The following is a 20,372-nucleotide window of genomic DNA, read 5'->3' as shown; positions in this document are numbered from 1 at the left end:
AAATTTGCTTGTATGTGATATTTTGTTTGGAAAACTAATAAATGATCCCATCAAACAACCGTGTGGTGCCTATAGAAAGATTCCTATTACTAAACCAAACTTTTAAGACAGTTTGTATGTTTAAAGATACAAAATTAACCATAGGGCACGCTGTTTTACCGTTGCAATCAGAAATTGCAGTCAATACGACTCATTTCTGAGTTTGATTGACAGGTGGTGTCAGACGCAAACTATTTCTCAAGAGCCAATTTATCCCGTCATATCTCGCTAACATAATGTCAATTCAGGTCAAATACGTGGGGCCAGATGACTGTAGAGCTTTTTGACTGTGCCAATTAGTGGTAAGCCTAATGGGTGGCAGGGGGAACTGTCCCCTGACAACTCGATAAAAGAAAAAGAAATATTCTTTGTTCGTAGTACTGTTTAAATATGCACACATTCGGTAAACACCTTGATTTGGGTATAAAATAGAGTAAAAATGCAAATTTCTGTGCAAAATAAACCCAATGTGTATCAACTTTCACTTCATATAGAAAACTGAACATCTTTATAGTAGGGCATGATTCGCACACAAGACTCCACTCTTCCGTTCATACAAAGCATCATTTAAAGAGGAAGCCCCGCCAGAGCAGTTCTTCTGGGGTGAACCAAACCTGCCTGGTTATCAAATTAATCAGTGACAAGGTTATCTCTGAATTTGACAGGTGTAATTAATGTTTAAATATCATTTCATCAATTAGCACCTTCAAATTCATAGGTAACCTTGTCTCTGATTAATTTGATAACCAGGCAGGTTTGGTTCACCCTAGCAAACTGCTCTGGTGGGGCTTCCTCTTTAAAGACTTGATTTTCTGCTGTAGTATAAACTAAAGCTCTTTTTAAAACCAACTGTAGTTAAGAGTCACATTGAAATATGATGCAAGATTCTGATGTATTAGTGATGATTCAAAACAATGAAATATCATGAAATGAAGAATTTCTTAAATGTAAACCATGCACTACACCATATCAAATGTTTTACGTAGTTCCAATGTATTATGTCTATAAGAACTGTATGAATCACACCCAACATGGTATTAAAAAAACGATGAAACATATTGCAAAAGTTATACAAGTGTTTATCGTATCATTATTTTATCTGTTACAAAATGATAATCATCCAAAATATTTGGGCTATTCCAGTTGAATTCCATACCTGCACCCCTATGGAGGACATTACTTTAATCATAATCGAACATAATACTACTACTAATATGGGGGTACGGTGGCCAAGCGGAACGGGCACTGACTCATAATCGAAAGGTTATGGTTCGAGCCCGGCGACGCCATCGTGTTGTGCCCTTGAGTAAGGCACTTTATCTCGATTACTCCTCTCCACCCAGGTGTTTAAATGGGTACCGGCATTCTTAAATGCTGGGAAGGTAACAGACTCGGGCTGTAGAGGAGGTGTAGCGATCCCCTATAGCAACATTATATGGAGGAGTCTGGCCCAATCGCCAATGAAAGAGAGATGGGCACTCCGATCACTGTTTATACAGGATCGACTCCTTTACCTTTACCTTATGGGGGTAGGCAGTCTGACCAGAAAACTTCATTCGAAATATGATCACAGACCCTACAATTAGGGTCTGTCTCTCCCCACATGTATGAAATCTATACCTAGCACCACCACACCACCTCAGGACACCACCACCACTTTTGCAAGGCCTGAATAGTACATATTATATACTTCATTAATATATTCTTGTTCATTGATTGGTTAAAAGTGGATCACATGACCAAAAATAGTTCTACCATCAGTACTCTTATCCGTAAATAGTACCTCTAAGCCGTAAATAGTATTTTCAATGTCCCGGATGAGCCGTAAATAGTACCTCCAAGCCGTAAATAGTACTTTTGACCATGCCTTCGGCGGCGCGCATTCGATGCGACGGAACAGTTCACGCAGCGAAACTGCCATAGCGTGGTTTCGCGCTGCTGTAATTGGTTAGCCCTTTTAGCCTATTCGATTTTTTTTGAAGGGCAAAATATAGGTTGTGCTTAAATTGGTCGTGCTGTTCACTCAGGATAGAAGCTGGAGAGTCAAAACGTCAAATAATTTTCTTTTAACTAATCAATGAACAAAGAACATATCAATGAAGTATATAAAACAAATATATACTGCCTTTATTCGAAGTTCTGGTTAAAACTATGGTCCCTCGTTGAGATCAATTAGTACTATTGATCTCACCTCGGGCCCATAGTTTTAACCAGAACCTCTCATGGCAGTATATATTTGTATACTATACTACTAAACTAGGGTATAATAGAAATATTATATTATGTTTGTTTGCTTCGTATGAGATATGTTGTCATATTGCCAGGTGAATAAATAAACATCTCAAAAAAAGTAACTAACCCCCTTAAAGGAGTATCTCGTGATCCTAGCATCCTCTATTTATGTCATTTTTCATTAGATATCCACGAAAAAACCTATTCCCAAAATTTCAGTTGATTCCGATTTTGCGTTCGCGAGTTATGCATGATTATGTGTATTACACTGCTCCATAGACAAAAAATTATCCGTAGACAATGCGTTGTAATTTCGTTCCGGTGCACCAGAACTAAATTCAAATTTCACGATATCTTTGCTAAACGAATTAATCTGCAAGAAATATTTTGTACATAAACATTATGTAGCCAAAGGTTTCCAGTGATATAAAAATCTCAACTTTTTTGAGAAAAGTGGGGGGATGAGGCTGTGGATCACGAAATGCCCTTTTAAATAATGGCTATTATTCAAAAAGGGGCTATTGTATAACAAATCTGTAAGATGCGTTGGAAGCAGAATTCATTTCCTTCCATTACACTGAATACAAAATCAATACAATGTACTGCAACTTTCAAATCTTGGGTTACATTGATTTAAATGTACGATGTGACGTCAATATTAAGTCAATTGCTGCAAATGAGGTGTCAAAATGTGCAGAAATAAATTCTGCTTCCTACACATTTTACAGATTTGTAATACAATCACCCGTTTGTGAATAATGGTCATTATTTAAGGGGTTAGTTACTTTTTTTGAGATGTTTATGAAGAGGATATGGTATGAATGCAAATAAGTTTGACTGTGCATTTTAAATCCCAATGTACGATTTCCTTACAATTTTAAATTTGTTATCCTATACTAAAAATGCTGAAATAATACTAGTAATAATTGTTGGGAAGGGCTTCTGTCCATTTTGAGCTGAAATAACAAGGTAAAGTGAAAGAAACCCTACTGGTTATTTTCGCTGTTTAACATAGTTCTATAGAAGGACATAAAGTCATAATGTTGACCTACAAACGCAACAATTTTGGCTGAGTCTATTTAGGTGCAAGTTGGGACATGTGTAAACATTACAAATATGCTAAAAAATGAGGTTTGACAAAAAATAACCAATTTCATATTATAAGATCGTACATTATGGCTTTAACTCTGATGTTTCACTGTGTCAGTGAACTCACCTTCTGATCAGTACACTGTAAAAAATATTTTACTCAACTCTGAGTAAAAAGGTCACAGCTCAACAGTTGAGTAAAAAATTACTCAACATTGAGCTCATATCGGTCAGAACTCAACAAATGAGTAAAAAATTACTCGATGTTGAGTAATTTTTTACTTAACAGTTAAGTTGTTACATATTATTTGTTTGTTTGTTTGTTTGTTTACCCAGGTTGGTCCGTGAGGAACACATGCTAATCCATGGAAAACCATGGACCGTTCCAAGCTCATACAAATGCACAAGCCTGGATAGCCAGTGTAGGCTAATATATGCATGCTTGCCTAGATAGCTTTGATAAACAAAGCAAGAAATGGAAGAAAATAGCTAGGAAAAAGAGAAAAGAGAGAAGGCCACTCCCAAACACAATTGTACAATTTTACTCTTAGCCCTTACTTCGTGAGAAAGGAAACTGGAATTCCAATCTCAGGCCCCGATGCAAAGGCTGTTGATGAGCTCAATGTTGAGTAATGTTTTACTCAACTGTTGAGCTGTGACCTTTTTACAGTGTAGGGGAGTGTCGAGTGAAGCCATAATGGAATACAGTCAATTTTTAATTTTGTTATTCTTTGCAAAAAATATTACATAATACTAGTAATAACTGTCAAGGAGATTTGATTAACTTTCAGTCTAAATTAATGGACAACAATTCAGACATTTTACATAATATTTTGGGCAAATTATAACTAAAATTTGTTGAATTTTGCCCAATAAGTTTGACTGTTCATATTAGACCTAACGTCGGGCAATGCTAATTTGCAGTGTCAGTACCAGAGAAGTATACAGTGAAAGGAACAGGATAATACATAGGCCAATACTTGATAAGTTTCCAATTTCGTCGAGATATTGCTCTCAAAAGGTCATAGAAAACCAAGTCGATTTGTCTGGAGAGTAATTCCGTCTGTCATAATTCATTGTCAATGTGAACATTAATGATTTATTTGATGTTCTCTGAGTTGAAAGTACTTCTAGTGTTGTGTGCTTAATTGCTTTGAGCGGGTTGTTTCTTTAATTGAAAGCTTTTTCACCAGCCTTCATTCGCAAAGGTCTTTACACCAAAAATAGGCCCAAAATGCCAAAGCTCCATCAGCCTATGTTCACAAAGGTCTTGGCACCAAATATATGGTCCAAAATGCCCAGGCTCCATCAACTTTCATCAACAAAGGTCTTGACACTAAAAAGTCTAAAATGCCCAGGCTCCATTTTTAACACATAGGGGCGCTATAATCTAAGACCCAATTAAAAGGATTAATTTGCGTCTGACATCAAGGTAAACATGGTAACAGCGCAGCGTGATTGGTTGCTGACCTGCGCAGTCGCGAATTTTCGGTCTGGTTGACAGGATAACGCAAACTAATCTTTTTAATTCGGTCTCAGATTATAATGGTGCAGGTGAACTTGTATTATATAAATACCATATTTAGCGCTATATACGAGTAAATACTGGTTTCATAATGCATGCCGCTTGTTGCTGGGCGAAGTGACGCACGCGCATTGCAGACAATCGGATACAATCAAGGCTTGTCATTGGTTGATACGTCATGCTGCGACAATCGGCAGGAAAGTCTGACATGGGCATATTAGCCTATTGAAAAAAGATGACAAAAGAAAGATAGCACTGACTATCTGACTTATACCGAAAAACCTCGTCTACAAACATATAGAGTGCCTCTGATAAAAGCTAAATTATTCCAGGCACCATTATGGAGTTAGAGCAAATAAATTACAGATCCAAGCATATGCAAACAAGTATTATTGTATGACCAATCTATTGTATTGGTATATTTACGCTTGTTTCGTATTAATCTAGCTTTAATCAAAAACACTATAGGCATATATGCTTGCAGACGAGGTTTTACATCGTGACGTAGAGGAGTTTTCTTCAGAAGGGACTTTTAGGCGGGCATGGTGAGGGAAGGAGGTGTGACAACATTTGACGAAAATTGTCACAAATGATTGGAAAAGGCTTAAAAATTTGATATATTCAGACGACCTGCATCTTATATAGAGGGAGGACAAGATGGAGCAGGATGTTATACAGGGGCAGATGTCCATTTAACACCCTTTTTGGGTACCAGCACCCCTTTTTGCTCCCTCTACTGCATAGGCCTACATCTTATAGCATCGCGTCAATGGATTGATTCTAATTTGCTTCTTGAAGGGCAGTTGGCTAATACAGTACGCCTATACAGTGCGACGTTTTACGTGTCCTTCGGTGGCGCGGCGGTACCGGCTTCGGCTCACAATCTGAAGGTCGCGGGTTCGAACCCAGGCAGTGGTGCTATAGTGGTGTGCACTTAGACATTGTACTTAACCTCTATTGTCTCTCTTCACCCAGGTGTATATCGGTCATTGGCATTTTGCCCCCCCCCTTTTTTTGCAGTTCAGGGTATGCCCCTGTTTATATTAGGCCTATATAGGCATTAAGGTCACTATAACTATATAGCTTTAAAATGTCAAGTGAAATCAAGGTCATGCATATGCTGTTTGATTATAGCCGTCATAATTTATATATTTCATATACAAAATGATTTGCGAGTTGAAAGCACTTCCCTAAGTCCTCATTAAAAGGTCTTGACACGTTTTTCACAAATAAATGCAAATCAGTACACCAAATATGAACCATTTCGACAGTCAACCGACCGAGTAAATTAGATTTTGATTCAAGGGTGGCACCATAAAATAATTTCTTTTTACAGTCTATGGTGGCACCCAAACACTAAAAGCAGACGTCACGTGTTTGTCGCCCGTATTTCTTGTTTTCAATCATCAACATTATACCACCCATTACCAGCACTTCTTTTGACTCAAATGGCTTTCAAAAACAAAATTGTCCAAATTTGATCAAAATCGTCAAGTCGCTGCAAAATTGCCGCAAAAGCGCCAGAAAAGACCACTGATTAAGGTAATTTGATCATTTTGCATTAAAAATTGTTTATATGATTCGGTATAAATTCCTACTTAATTGTTTAGTGACATTTTTAGAAACACAGATGGCAATTGCCCATTATGATTGATTTAGTAAAAGACCATGTATGTATGTATCATGCATGAAAATCTGAAAAATCTTTTATAATTCGAATTTATGGTAGTGACTAGTGAGCCCTCTATAGTTGTAGCTTATTGAGAATCTACAGATGAGAGCGCAATGCAGAAAAAAATCAATGGAACTTGGAAGTATAGAAAAATACTGGATTACTCAGTCGTGTTCACAAAAAATTACATTATTATCTAAATGAAGATACTGGAAAATGTTATTCCATATACCACAAATGAAAAAAAACCCATCTTGATGGAGAAGTACTAATATGATACTGCTAATTGTATAAAATTATGTTAGAACACACAAAATAATGTTACGGAAGGCAAACGTTATGGTTAATGTCTTTATTACTCACTATCCCTTCATCAGTACATTGTACCAGTTGTAAATAAATATGACTGTGTCTATAATAAACTTATCGTGCGTCATGCACTAAATCCCAACCCCACACAAGCCACACTAACGCAGGCTCACCCCCCCCCAACATACCACTATCCAAACACCTCTCTTACTTCGTGCAAATTAAAAAAGTAATATAAAAATACATGGCAAATGTAAGACGAAACTTACGCCTACTCTTAAAACAAACAGGAAAATGAAATGGCGATTATAGAGTTGCTTACACATCTTTACTCAGATCACAATTTATTCTTTTGCTCGAGTGGGTCAAAGTAAGAAAGGTGGTCCCACACAGCGTCATCATCCCTATATCTTCGTGCCAAAAATTGCCGTGATAGTACGACGAATCCTCTCGTTTTTCAAAAGCTACGCATAGCGATTTTGTTCGAGATAGGCCGAGCGGCTCAGGCTAGGCATACCATTTACACGATATGAGATACCACAGAGTTTCTATTCTATACGTTTTTACGATTTGCGCCAGCTCAGTACCCCATATGGTGTTGCCATTACAAGAAAATTCGATTTGTTGTCAGGTAAAACCCAGGTTTTGTTTCCAATACACTAACTGTGAATGCAATACACTAATTAGCGGCGATTGCTGTTTGCTGCGGATATATTTTACTGCATTTTATCCATAACGATTCATCAAAATTGTGATATATTTTTGAATTTCGCACTGGGTTGATTTCGTTTTCACCTACAATTTGGCGTTATCGAGATCATCAATGATTATGTGAGTTTCAGACGAGGCGTCGTCATATTCACATTTAGCATAGAGTGCCTGTACTTCTTTCATGTGCGCCATCATTGAATCCAAAGACGCAGCGAAGTAGTGTTGTCTCTCGGCGTCAGGGACCTCTGTGGAGTAATCGATGGCGCCAACAGCGCTATAGAATCGCCTGGCACCAGTGTTCCATTCACTAACTATACCGCACATCTTCACCACCTTGTTGGCTTTGACAATCTAATGCAAACACCCGGAATAAAAAAGTGACAAGTTAAGGGATCTGGAATGAGCGTTTCGACAGTATTTTTTGTGGGACATGAGAGCACATCAGACGTATCGAATTGCATTCTGAATACGAAGAATGTCTTTCTAATATTTTCATCCCACTTTAAGTATAAATCATCAGATTTATAAAGTTTACTTCGAGTACTGTTAAATATCAAAAATATCAATTTTTAATCATTTGCCATAAAATGTGTATTACATTGCGAATTTCAAAAATCAAAATTATTTGATATCAGAAGGACATTCTTCGTATTCAGAATGCAATTCGATATGTCTGATGTGCTCTAATGTCCCACAAAAAATACTGCCGAAACGTTCATACCCCATCCCTTAAGCACAACATCAAATTTGGTCCTATAGAGCTATCGATGTCCCGATGGCGCTTTCTATCGTACCCTGAACACTATGCAAATGTTAATTATTACGCTTGTTAAAATAAAACTCTAATTAATTTCGTGCTATTAATTTTGTTTAAATAGAATCCGTACTCATTTGTTCTTGATCCCGTGCTGCAACACAAGGCTATCAAGAACCTGCACCACATTAAATTAAATAAATTATTCGTTTTGATGAGATATACTGTTCATTTTGTATAAGAAGTATGTTATCACTTTGAACCGATACTCTTATCAAAATGAATAGTTTCCGTTTTATTTTAACAAGTAACTATATTCAAATTGACAAGATATTCAACTCATTATTTGACAAGATTATATACGGTACCCATTTTATTTTGTCACGATTCTGTTAAGTCTACCTCTGACAAGACAAACTATTCAAACTTGATTTTATGGTCATTTTTGACAAGAAAAACTACTCCAATTTGATAAGATGTGTTATTTTTGACAAGAACCTATTCATTATTTTAAATGACAATGGAATCTTATCAAATTTGATTTGGTAATTCGGGAGCCCGCCGTATCCGTGAAGCAATCTGGATAAGGAAGAGAGCACCGAACATCATGAACAGAGACGAGGGGGCCCATTACCTTAGTCATGTGTACGACCCACTTCTGGGCGCTGGTGCGCCCTCTGTTGGTGTACAGAAGTCGGAAAAAACATCACTCTGAAGATGACCATCGTCCAAGATGGTCGAAACTGTCAGGTCAGTAAAACAAATTGGTTTTGTCAAGATGAAATATTGTATTTGAGTTTCTACAAACCTAATGAACCTCTTCAAGAATACATTATATCGATTATGATAAACATTTTAGGATGGGCGGTCGTAACCAAATCTCCAAAGGCCAAAAAGGTCCATTTGGCGATCGTTGCGGATGGGTGAAAAAACAGTTTTTTAAATGGTTTTTCGGCCAAAAAAAGGTCAAAATTTGCCCATTTGCATGCAAGCGGAGCGAGCGATAAATTATGTTAAGCATAAAGCTTTCTTGGTCAAAAAAGTTTTGAATGTCCACTTTGCGAGCGTTGCGGGTGTCGGTACAAAAATTGAACTTCGTCATTGGTGTAAGTGTTGGGAAAGTGATAATATCCCAGCAAACACAAAACGTTTTCGACATCATTCGCAAAAGGTTATAAAAGGTTGTCAGAAAACGTTTAAATGTCGGGTTATATAAAGGGTATATTAAGGGTATAAAACGTTTTCATAACCTTAAAAAACATTTTTGATAATCTACTGCTCAGCAAACAAAAATGCTTTATAGAAAACGTTTAAATGTCGGGTTATATAAAGGGTATAAAAACGTTATAATAACATTCCAAAAACATTCTTGAAAACTTGATACAAAACATTCTAAACAGAATGATATTTTGGGATTGAAAAAATATTTTGCGTAAAATGTTTGCACAAAATATTTTCAATAACGTTTTAAAAACGTTTTCATGACCTTTATATAACCCGACATTTAAATGTTATTAAAAGGTTTTGAAAAAACATTTTAAGAACATTTCTGTGTTTACTGGGTTCAAATATTTTAACATAATGTTATTTAAGTATTGACACAATATTTGGCAAAAATGTTTACAAAAATAGTTTACAATGACATTTTTGAAAACATTTAAAAATATTGTTGTAGTGTGTTTTCATACAAAACGTTTTAAAACGTTATCATGACCTTTATATGACCCGACATTTTAATGTTATTAAAACGTTTTTACCTAAACCAAAAGCCAAAATATAACTTATTTAAAACGTTTTTAAAACGTTTTTGTGTTTGCTGGGATATTGATTTAAACTTACCAATCCAAGTCGCATTAGAATAAGGAGGCCCAGTTTTGTGGCTGAAAGAAAAAAATCACAAACCATGCCAATCAGAATGCAGCGACCAGTGGCGTAGATATTTTTAGACATTGGGGGGGGGGGGGGGGGGTTGAAAAAAAATTCTTGAAGTACGTAATTTTGCCATTTTGAAGCTAAACTGTTGAAATATGGTGCAAAAGAGGAATAAATTCGCGCGAAAACTTGCTCTTTGGGGGCTAATAGGCAAATATGAGGTTAATTTGGTCAGAAACCCACATACAGACCTCAACATTTTGGGGTGGGGGATGATTGTATGGACCATCCCCCTTGCAAGATATTGGGGAATTTATCCCCCCCATGCCCAGGGATCTACGCCTATGGCAGGGACGTGGAAAGCACATAACCCTGCCACCGTCAGTGGCGTAGCTAGGGGTCGTGGCGCACGGGGCCAAGGATACATAATACCATGCTACCCGGAAAGGCTCCTGTTTGTGGACCATGCAGCTTCCAGCTCGAGAGACCTCTAAATTTGACTAAAATAGAGCGCTGAAAGACCCCTGATTTTGATAATTTCAGCTCTAAAAGACCCCTAAATTGCTCATTCCTCACATTGCTGGTATTTTTAAGGCAATTTTCAACCACAAAGCCAAGAAAGACCCTTGATTTTGACTGCTCGCAGCTCCGAAAGACCCCGTTTACGCCGTCAGCTCCCAAAGACGCACCATCTCCGAATTCCGGGGGGGGCATACCCACCCTGCCGCGCCCGCGGGAGCTACCTGCACACAAAAGCGGAATAACTTGATGTGTCCATTCGACTGAGCCTGAATGATACTAGATATCGATATCATTGAGAAATTTTAGATGTAACAATCAAAATGAGCTTTAAAAAAAAAGCAAAATAGTATTTATCGGGTCAACACTCAAATTTTGTGTGGCGTTGTCCCTCACATCCACTTACTAAAATTAATAAATAAATTTGACAAAACGAACATTATTTCTTTTAAGACCCTGAGCACTACCTGCCGATCTAGCATTGCCTCTGATTGGTCAATTACATGATATCTTCACTTAAATCACCAATCAGAATGGAGCTTTGCAAATAATTCACCCCAATTTTTTTATGTCAGTATGTGCCACTGGGTGAAATTATTCTAACAATGTTGCTGATTGGTCCAATTGATAATGAAAATTTCTTTTTGGCCAATCGGCAGGTAGTTCTCATGGGGTTTTAAAACTCTTTTAGTGTTGCCACTCTTTGACATTGTTTGAGGCACGCAGAGCCAGCAAGATATTTTTGATAAATTTACAGCAATGAGATATGACAACATTTTCAGTGCGTAGGGCCCCTTAATTTTCGTGGGCCCCACGACCCCGGGATCCGGATTCGGGGGTAACACACCCCCTTGTCAGAACGCTTACCTCTATGGTCATCAGTAATATAGAAATCAGTTACATTCAGCACTCGACCTTTCCATCCATCGTATCCAAATGTGTACATGACAAAGCCAACGATCTCCTTGCTCTCTTCTCTGCTTCCCTTGTTTTCTACATATTCTGCCACAATACACTTAAACCAGGATTGCTCCCCAAATCCATCGGCCATCAGTGCTTTTAGAAAAACAAAAACATAGTTTAAGCCGGTGAATTGTCTGTACTTGGGACCAACGAGACAATGGTACCACTTTTATGAATAGCATGTCGGCAAATCAAATCGGCATCAAATGAACAATGCGTTACGTAATCTATTTTTCTCCATGTTTATATAACCTCCTTGCTTGAGACCACAAGTTATTTCAACCTGTCATTATATTTCCTTTGTTTCATTTCGGAGATAATTAAGTCATTTAAAAAAAATGCCTTTTCATTTTCGACATTTTTGTCAGATAATGTGGCTTCCTTTCAAGTCCTAGAGTTGTTGAAGTTGAAAGATTTCCCGTTTCCACTCAAGTTTAAGGGATCTAGAATGAGCGTTTATGGCGTTTCGACAGTATTTTTTGTGGGACATGAGAGCACCTCAGACGTATCGAATTGCATTCTGAATACGAAGCATGTCTTTCTGATACCAAATAATTTTCATTTTTTGAAATTCACGATTAAATTTTATGACAAATTATCAAAATTTGATATTTTTCAAATTTTTGATATATAACTGTCCTCGAAGTAAATTTTATAAATCTAATGATATATTTTAAAGTGTATGTAGCTGGGAGGAAAAGCCGACGATCAATTGAAAATTTTGACCTTTTATATTGAAGATATGGATTTTTCCCAAAAGACCTCATTTTTTTGGTGTTTTGGGAAAAACAATCCATTCTTCAATACGAAAGGTCAAAATTTTCAATCGATCGTCGGCTTTTCATCCCACCTACATACACTTTAAGTATAAATCATCAGATTTATAAATTTTACTTTGAGTACTGTTAAATATAAAAAATATCAATTTTTAATGATTTGCCATAAAATGTGTATTACATTGCGAATTTCAAAAAAATCAAAATTATTTGATATCAGAATGACATTCTTCGTATTCAGAATGCAATTCGATATGTCTGATGTGCTCTAATGTCCCACAATAAATACTGTCCAAACGTTCATACCCCTTCCCTTAATGGTAAGTTTTATTTTAATTTTAAGGCAGACTCGGGATCTATTGTTTCTTCCTGCCTAAAACAAGATATCTTCACCATGTACTTTCTGTAATCTGACGTTTTAAACACATCATTTTACTCTAAAAGGCCCAACTTTTTGGGTGATTTTGCAGTGTCCGTAGACTGATTTTATGCCAATGCTGTTACGTAATCAGTATGTGCTTGTGGTTTATACATACGTGGTTTGAAAGACAGTGTTCATGTGATAATAAAGATATTCCATCAAAATATTCAATATAATCGTCGGCCGTATCACATAGTGACGTATTCGACATTTTTAACATTTTTGAGAAAATTGGTATATTAGTTTGTTATGTTCTACTCTATATATTCACCAAAAACCATGCCTCAAAGTGGCTTAATTTGTAAGATATTAATCAATTTAATTATGTCGTATTTGCAAAACCTTGAAATGTCTGTATCACATAACGACGTATTTGCCGATCACATACTGCGCAAGCCTAGTATGTCGTATCTGCAAGCATTTGCCGTTTCACATAGTGACGTATTTGCACGACGTATTTGCGCGACTTTGTAAATGCATGGTAAAATTGCTGTTTTGTGCTTTTCCCATACTCACGTATTTGCGCAACTGTTTCACATAGTGACGGTTGCACGAAGTATTTAATTTAATATTGATATTTTGTAGAGTACGTAAGGGAACAAACCAAAAGATCGATGACGTCCTATAAACGTAACTAGTTTCGTTTCTCAGCCAACCCCCTCCCTCCCTGCCAGAAACGTAATAAAGAAATGTTGAAAATTTTGACATAATAATAATAATTACACATTCTTCAGACCGATGTTTTTGTACAAACGTAATTGAGTATTTTTACCCCCTCCCCCCTAAACGAAACTAGTTTCGTTTATAGGACGTCATCGATCTTTTGGTTTGTTCCCTAATGCTCTGACAGTGATAAGTCAATTACATTGAAAATATGTGACGTATCATGTCAAAAGGAGACACTTTTGGGCAGGATCGTAAATGGAGAAATAGCAAAAAATCTGCCCGGGAGTGATTTTTTCACAATTTGGGTTTGTTGCGGATTTGTGATGTTCTTAATGTTAAAAATATTGTCTGATAGTTTCAGACCGGAATATAACTGGCATCTTGTATTTTTGAGACATTTTTCAAAGTAATTCCTACTCTCAACATTGTCAATAATATTTTTAAAGGCCGATATTTCAATTTCCAATTTTATAATACCATAACTTACGAACTCAATATCTTCGCTTAGGAATGTCCGATTTCATTGGGGAAAACGGCGTTGTGGAGCAAAATACATTTATATTTAAAATAGGTAAAAACCTCAAAATTGATAACCTGCCCAAAACTGTCTCCTTTTGACATGACACGTCACATATATATTTGCATTACTTTTGACCAGGTTTTAATCAATCGACAATAATTAATCAAGATTATGCAGCAAATGAAAATTGCTAAATTATCACATTCGATTTTCTCGAAATGCGTATTTTGCAAACACGTCAGAATGTGATATGGCCGATAAGGTCAAAGGTATTGCTGTTTGAAAATATGACCATTTAAAAAGTGTCCGACCAAAGTTACCCCATTTTACGGTAATCTATGTGCAATGCAGAGGAACGGAGTAACGTCTACACGGTTGTTTGATGGGATCATTTATTAGTTTTTCAAACAAAACATAATGTACAACCAAATTTTAGGCTTAAACAGCTAAAAGCGATATCATGCTAATGTATACAGATGCTTTTGAGTCATTCGCAGCTTTACTTACCCCTCTTTCACAAAATTATTCACTTTTATAGCATTTTTTAAAGCTTTTTCGGATATAAAATGTGCCTATTATTGACAAAATTGGTGGCGCTATTTAATTACAGTAAATTACTCTTTCAAGCTTTTAATACAAATAATTCCTTTTATTGTTTGATAAAATATGTTTATAGGCCTACAATTTCCTTGTTGCTTATTTCACCTATTCCATCTGTTTTAATGGCAGTATTAATCACCTACCTCTTGCAAATAAAGAAATATGATTTAGGATAAATAGCGCCATCTATAGTTTGCATTTAGTTAATAATGAAGCCAATTCTATATACATCAAACAACCGTGTCTAGTGCAGGGCAATACATTCAAAAATAGTTTAAACCCCATCAGCTTTTTCGAGATATGGCGGACACAATAGGATGGCGCTGCACGAAGTGGGTAAAGTCTTTTGAATGTGTCGTCCTTTTGTGTACGCCATACATCGAAAAGGCTAATTGCTATGATAATTAATCCTGTTACATCACTACTTCAACAGTGAATTAAAGGGAAAAAATATCACTTACTCTCAATATTGTTTTGATAAGCTTCTGGTTTCTTGTCGTATTTGGTGAATTCTTCAAGTAGGTTATGAATCCTACGACAATCATCAATACACGCTTCACGTAAGATGTATTTGCCAGCCATTGTTTCACCTAATTAAGAATACAATAATATTATGAATCTAAATTGGGGAATTAGTCCAAGGGAAAAGCAGATGTACCAGGGATAATCAACTTCATTATCTTGGGAAAATCCCTTGGATTGTGAAATGGACATAATTTTGGAAATTCCCCAGGAAGTAAATGTGACAGAATGGTGTATTAATAGATTGTGTGTATAAAAGGTGAAGATTTGGAGTTTGGTGTTACAGAATGTCATGGGAGATTGTGAAACTCCACATGTGTGTGTTGGTCTTCGTGCTTCAAAAAAGAAGTACAATTTAACCAGTTTACATAGGCAATAATTGAGCTATTTTAATACAGCAACGAAGGAGATTTTTGAGTACACAAATGTGCTCTTCTTCATCGAAGGATTAAAGTTCTTCTGTCGACTTGCTGGAGTCTGGTAATTGTTTTAAACAACACATCTGTCAAATACAGTGGAGCAATGCAGAAAAAGCCTGTTCCCTGGAGAAAGAGTGATTGGTGAAAGAAACACCATTTTTGGAGAAAGCAGCGTAAGGAGATAAATTTGTCCTGAAGAAGTCAGAGCTACTCCTGACGAAAGCTTGACAGTTCTAAACTTGTCCGACGGCGAACCCGCTAAAAACCCACTAATTGTTATGAATTCCCGTCGTAAAAGCCTATCCCACAAATTGCAAGAACTGTTATCTTCAAGAAGAAGAATGCTGGTTAAGTACTGATTAATTTTAAAACTATGATTGTGTGATTATTTTTGTATGTGCATTTGTTGTCATATTGTAACAATCATATTTTGCTTTCAATTAAGGGCTGGGGTATGAGCGACCTTGAAGTTCCGGTATCTGGAGAGGGGAAGCAATGAGTTACCCCAAATCACAGCGGCAGGTAGTGACTGGGCCGCCGAGTGCTAATATATATTTATTTTGGAAGGTTCGTGTTTGTTTTAAATTTTGGGGCGTTTTTCCAAAATTTGATATTTTTGGTCATATTTCAAAAAGCGACATGCCAAAGACAACTCTTTGGGCACATAGTTTGTTATTGTTATTGCAGTTCTTTTCCACATACCTACGTTAACATTCGATTGGGTGATTTACTAATATTATATATTTTATGACTGCAATTTGGCGTTTTCAAGCGTTTTACACGTATCATGAAATTAACGCAAATATCTAGTCACGCTGCTTTTAGAAATTTTACCTGATCGTCGGCTTTTGCAGGCAACAGAATGCAGATTGGCTCACGATAGATGTCGTATTCCTCTATGTGGTTCACTCATTGATAAAATGAGTTTGCATTCCTTGTGACAACACACACATTGCCGTCTGGAAACCGGGTCTGGTACTGATTTTGGGACAGCCAATAGACTTCAGCGCCGTATCAAATCTCATAAAAACCACACGACTGACGACTATGTGTTTATGTTTCCCGCACGAAAGCTTGTGTCTACATCTATTACTATACTTCTTTGGAAACGTTGACCTTTGACCATTCTTTGTATAACGCCCTGAAATGACCTTGATATGTTCGCTTGATTGGGTACGTTATAGCATCCATTTCATTGAGGTGTTAGGACTTGGTCAGTACTATACTTGCAGGGATACAATAGTTTAACATGGTGTGTGAGCATGGTGAAAGACTCATTATTGATTAGGCGCGGACATATTAAAGGCACAGGTCCTTTGCGTGTATAGCAGAAAATTATAATAGAATGTGTGAATAGAATGTTTGAATTTTGCAACTAAAATACTAACTGCATTCTGCATTATGTATTTATTTATTTATTTAGGCCTATGCCTATTTATTTATTTACTGACTTATTTATTTATTTTATTTATTTGGTATATTAGTTAGTAGGCCTAGTTAGTAATATTCCATGATAGGCCTACGTCGGTTTATTATTGATTGTTGATAACTTGACAACTTGATTGATTGATCGATTGATAGTCATTTCACATTATATTCCTAGTTTATAGGCCAATTTGAATAACATCGTACATTAGATAAATAGACCTATCAGTATTGATTTATTCTATTCAGCAATATCAAGGATTACTATCAAACTTCTCATAGCTGATTGTAAGTTGGCTCAGTGGTAACGCAGTAGGTTTTACAACACCGAAGTCCCGGGTTCGATTCCCACCTCTGCCTATTTTTTGCAAGGCTGAGAAAAAAATGAAATTTCTGGACTGCAAACTTATTTGGCGCGCGATCTGAGCTGGTCCTTTTCTGGTGGCTGTGTCTGTTACAGGCACACTCCCTCTGCATCCAAACCAGGTTCACGCTCATTACACCTCCCTTAAAGACTTAGATTTTATTAGCTTAAGGTGGTACTACACCACTTGATAAATTTGTGACTATTTTTGCATTTTTCTCAACAACTAATAAAACACTGGTAACAAAAGTTATGTATATTATAGGGGCAAGGAATCCAGTTACTACAGTGGAATTTCAGTGACTCAAGACAAGTAGTTATTGATTTATTGATTGGGTTTCCCTCATTTTCGACTCGACTATAACTCCACAACTGTTGTCTGTGTTGAAACAAAATTTTCAGTGCAGTAGTTGTAGTTCTTGCCCCTATAATATACATATCTTATTTGTCACCAATGCGCTATAATTTTTGAGAAAAATGCAAAAATATGCACAAAATTGCCCAGGGGTGTAGGACCACCTTTACCAAACAGTGTATTTGTGTTGTGCATTCGTGTGAATTCGGGTAAAAGGTGATTTTGGCCTTAAGTCAAGTACAACTCGTAACAACTGAAGTGTACAGGTGTTTGGATATAACCATGATATTTTCCTAAACAGTGGCACAAAAGGGTTTTCATACATTGTGCTTAGTGAAGCAGATCTCTGGATTGCCGAAACCAAAATGCATGAAACAAACAAACGGTGTTTGAAAGCTAGGACTGCTCCCTTGACGCACAGTGTCGACAGCGTCTAAATAAATACTTTTTCCCTGAAATGAATCACGTCCTAATACTCCGTTGGTGAGCGTGGTATTTCACTAATAAGAGACCTCGCCTTTCCGAACGCAAGAAAAGGAGTCCTATCTGATTGGCTAGAAACCGATCGCCAGATCGCTCAGTGACGAGTGTACAAACTCATGTATTCAATTCCATTTAAATCAATAGTCAATTATTGACGCAGATAAAGAAAGTTTTATAACTATTCAATGTGCTGTATTGTATTATAGATTTGTGATTTAATATTCTATTGCCAGTGTACAGCACCGTGGTCTTAGCTGAATGGGCTTTCATTTCGTTCTTTTCATAAATAATATTCTCAAACAGTTTAATATATCACAATTTTGATGCACGATTTAAAATCTTTATGCTGAAAATGCAGTAAAATATGTCTACACCAAACAGCAATCCCCGCTTATTAGTGTATTGCATTTCCAGTTAGTGTATTGGAAACAAATCCTGCGTTTTACCTGACAACAAATCAAATTTTCTTGTAATACCAACACCATATGGCGACGGTTCGCTATCTCTAAGGTCCGCTATCGCTAATTTAAAGTAAGGTCCGCTATTTTCACACTCCCAGTATCCCTAAGGTTCGCTATCTCTAATTTTTAAATAAGGTCCGCTATCTCTAAGGTTCGCTATCTCTAAGGTTCGCTATCTCTAATTTTAAATATGGCTCGCTATCTCTAATTTTAAATAAGGTTCGCTATCACTAATTTCAAATAAAGCCCGATATCTCTAATTAAAAATAAAGCTCGCTATCTCTAATTTAAAATAAATCCCGCTATCTCTAATTAAAAATAAAGCCCGCTATTTTAACCTATCTAATTTAAAATAGGGCCCGTTATCTCTAATTCGTAATGAGGTTCGCTATGATCAGTAATTTTATTGTTCACGGAGTGAACATTTACAGTTTATCCCTTACATACACTGTGTCTTGAATAGCTATTGTATCCCATCAACCCTGTGGTTAAGAGGCTAGGAAATAATTCCTAATGTCTCATACCCAGGTTTGTATCCCTTTATCTAATCTTGCTCCACATGACAAGTATTTTTTAACACATCTTATCTTGTATTGAGACAATGGCAGCCAGGACTATTGTTTTGCCTTTTTTCTAATTTACTTTTTTACTATGATGGATTGAGCCATCACATGATTATAATAGGCTTTATTGATTGATGGGTAAGGTCAACGCTATTGTTTATTTTGGGATACGGCTGAGCATATTACTGCATATATGAAAAATACACTGCTATTTTGATACAGGCGATTTACTCAATTTAATACTAGAGATAGCGGTCCTTAGAGATAGCGGGATGTCACTCACCATATGGGGTACTGAGCATGCACAGATTTCATAAACGTGTATGAATGGAAACGCTGCGGTATCTCATATCATGTAATTGATATGCTTTGCCTGAGTCGCTCGGCCTATCTCAAACAAAATCGTCATGCGTAGCTTCTGAAGAAAGAGTGGACTCGCCGTACTATCACGGCAATTTTTGACACGAAGATATAGGATGATGACGCTGTGTGACGTTGATGTAAGCATGCAACACAGTATTTTCTGATTGCCAAAGATGGCCACTTGCACATATTTTAGACAGGCTGCATTGGCTAAAATGTCACTCATTATGGAGGTCAAAAATATTTAAATTAATGAAAATCTTACCTGCTTTGCGACACACAATAACAACGCAACCAATGTTCCTTTTTTCCTCGTATGGCTGCCAATGTCATCATACATATAATATACGGAATATATAGCAATCTGTCATTAATTGGATTTTCCGCTCCAAAGAATATCACACACAACTGAACACAGCACAAAAGATTTTATTAGGTTTCAAGTTCAGGTCCAAGGTGAAACTGGTGATCCGTACCATTTCCAAAATAGACAATATGTTACCTAATTTTGGATTTGACCACTTACCCCGATCGGAAAAAATGGAAACATATTTTTTATTTCATTACTTGCCACCAAAATAACTCCTGAACTAAGCACCCTTGAGCATGTTGAGCAATATGTCAATTGACTTTTTTTTTATTCCTAGCAAGGGCTGTGCAATAATTATGAGCCCCGGGGGAATTTCAAATGGGTCGTCAAAAATTGCTTGCCCTTCTCGGCTTGCCAAAAATCGCTTACCCCCTCTCGG

At 36.7% G+C, this 20,372-nt stretch overlaps 1 protein-coding gene across 1 annotated transcript; it reads right to left on the bottom strand.

The window, feature by feature from the left end:
• Positions 1-7,580: 7,580 nt before the first annotated feature.
• On the bottom strand, positions 7,581-19,982 carry LOC140162607 (diamine acetyltransferase 1-like). Its single transcript, XM_072185875.1, has 5 exons — positions 19,889-19,982; positions 15,130-15,258; positions 11,590-11,778; positions 10,171-10,211; positions 7,581-7,928 (listed from the first exon to the last, which is right to left on the bottom strand). Exons 2-5 carry the CDS (start codon positions 15,248-15,250, stop codon positions 7,662-7,664), a joined length of 618 nt encoding a protein of 205 aa, XP_072041976.1. The 5' UTR covers positions 15,251-15,258; positions 19,889-19,982; the 3' UTR covers positions 7,581-7,661.
• Positions 19,983-20,372: the final 390 nt, after the last annotated feature.

This window comes from Amphiura filiformis, chromosome 10 (assembly GCF_039555335.1).
Source record: "Amphiura filiformis chromosome 10, Afil_fr2py, whole genome shotgun sequence".
Classification (NCBI taxonomy): domain Eukaryota; kingdom Metazoa; phylum Echinodermata; class Ophiuroidea; order Amphilepidida; family Amphiuridae; genus Amphiura; species Amphiura filiformis.
Note: the sequence above shows the minus strand (reverse complement) of the source record. Positions and strands in the feature narration are given on the sequence as shown.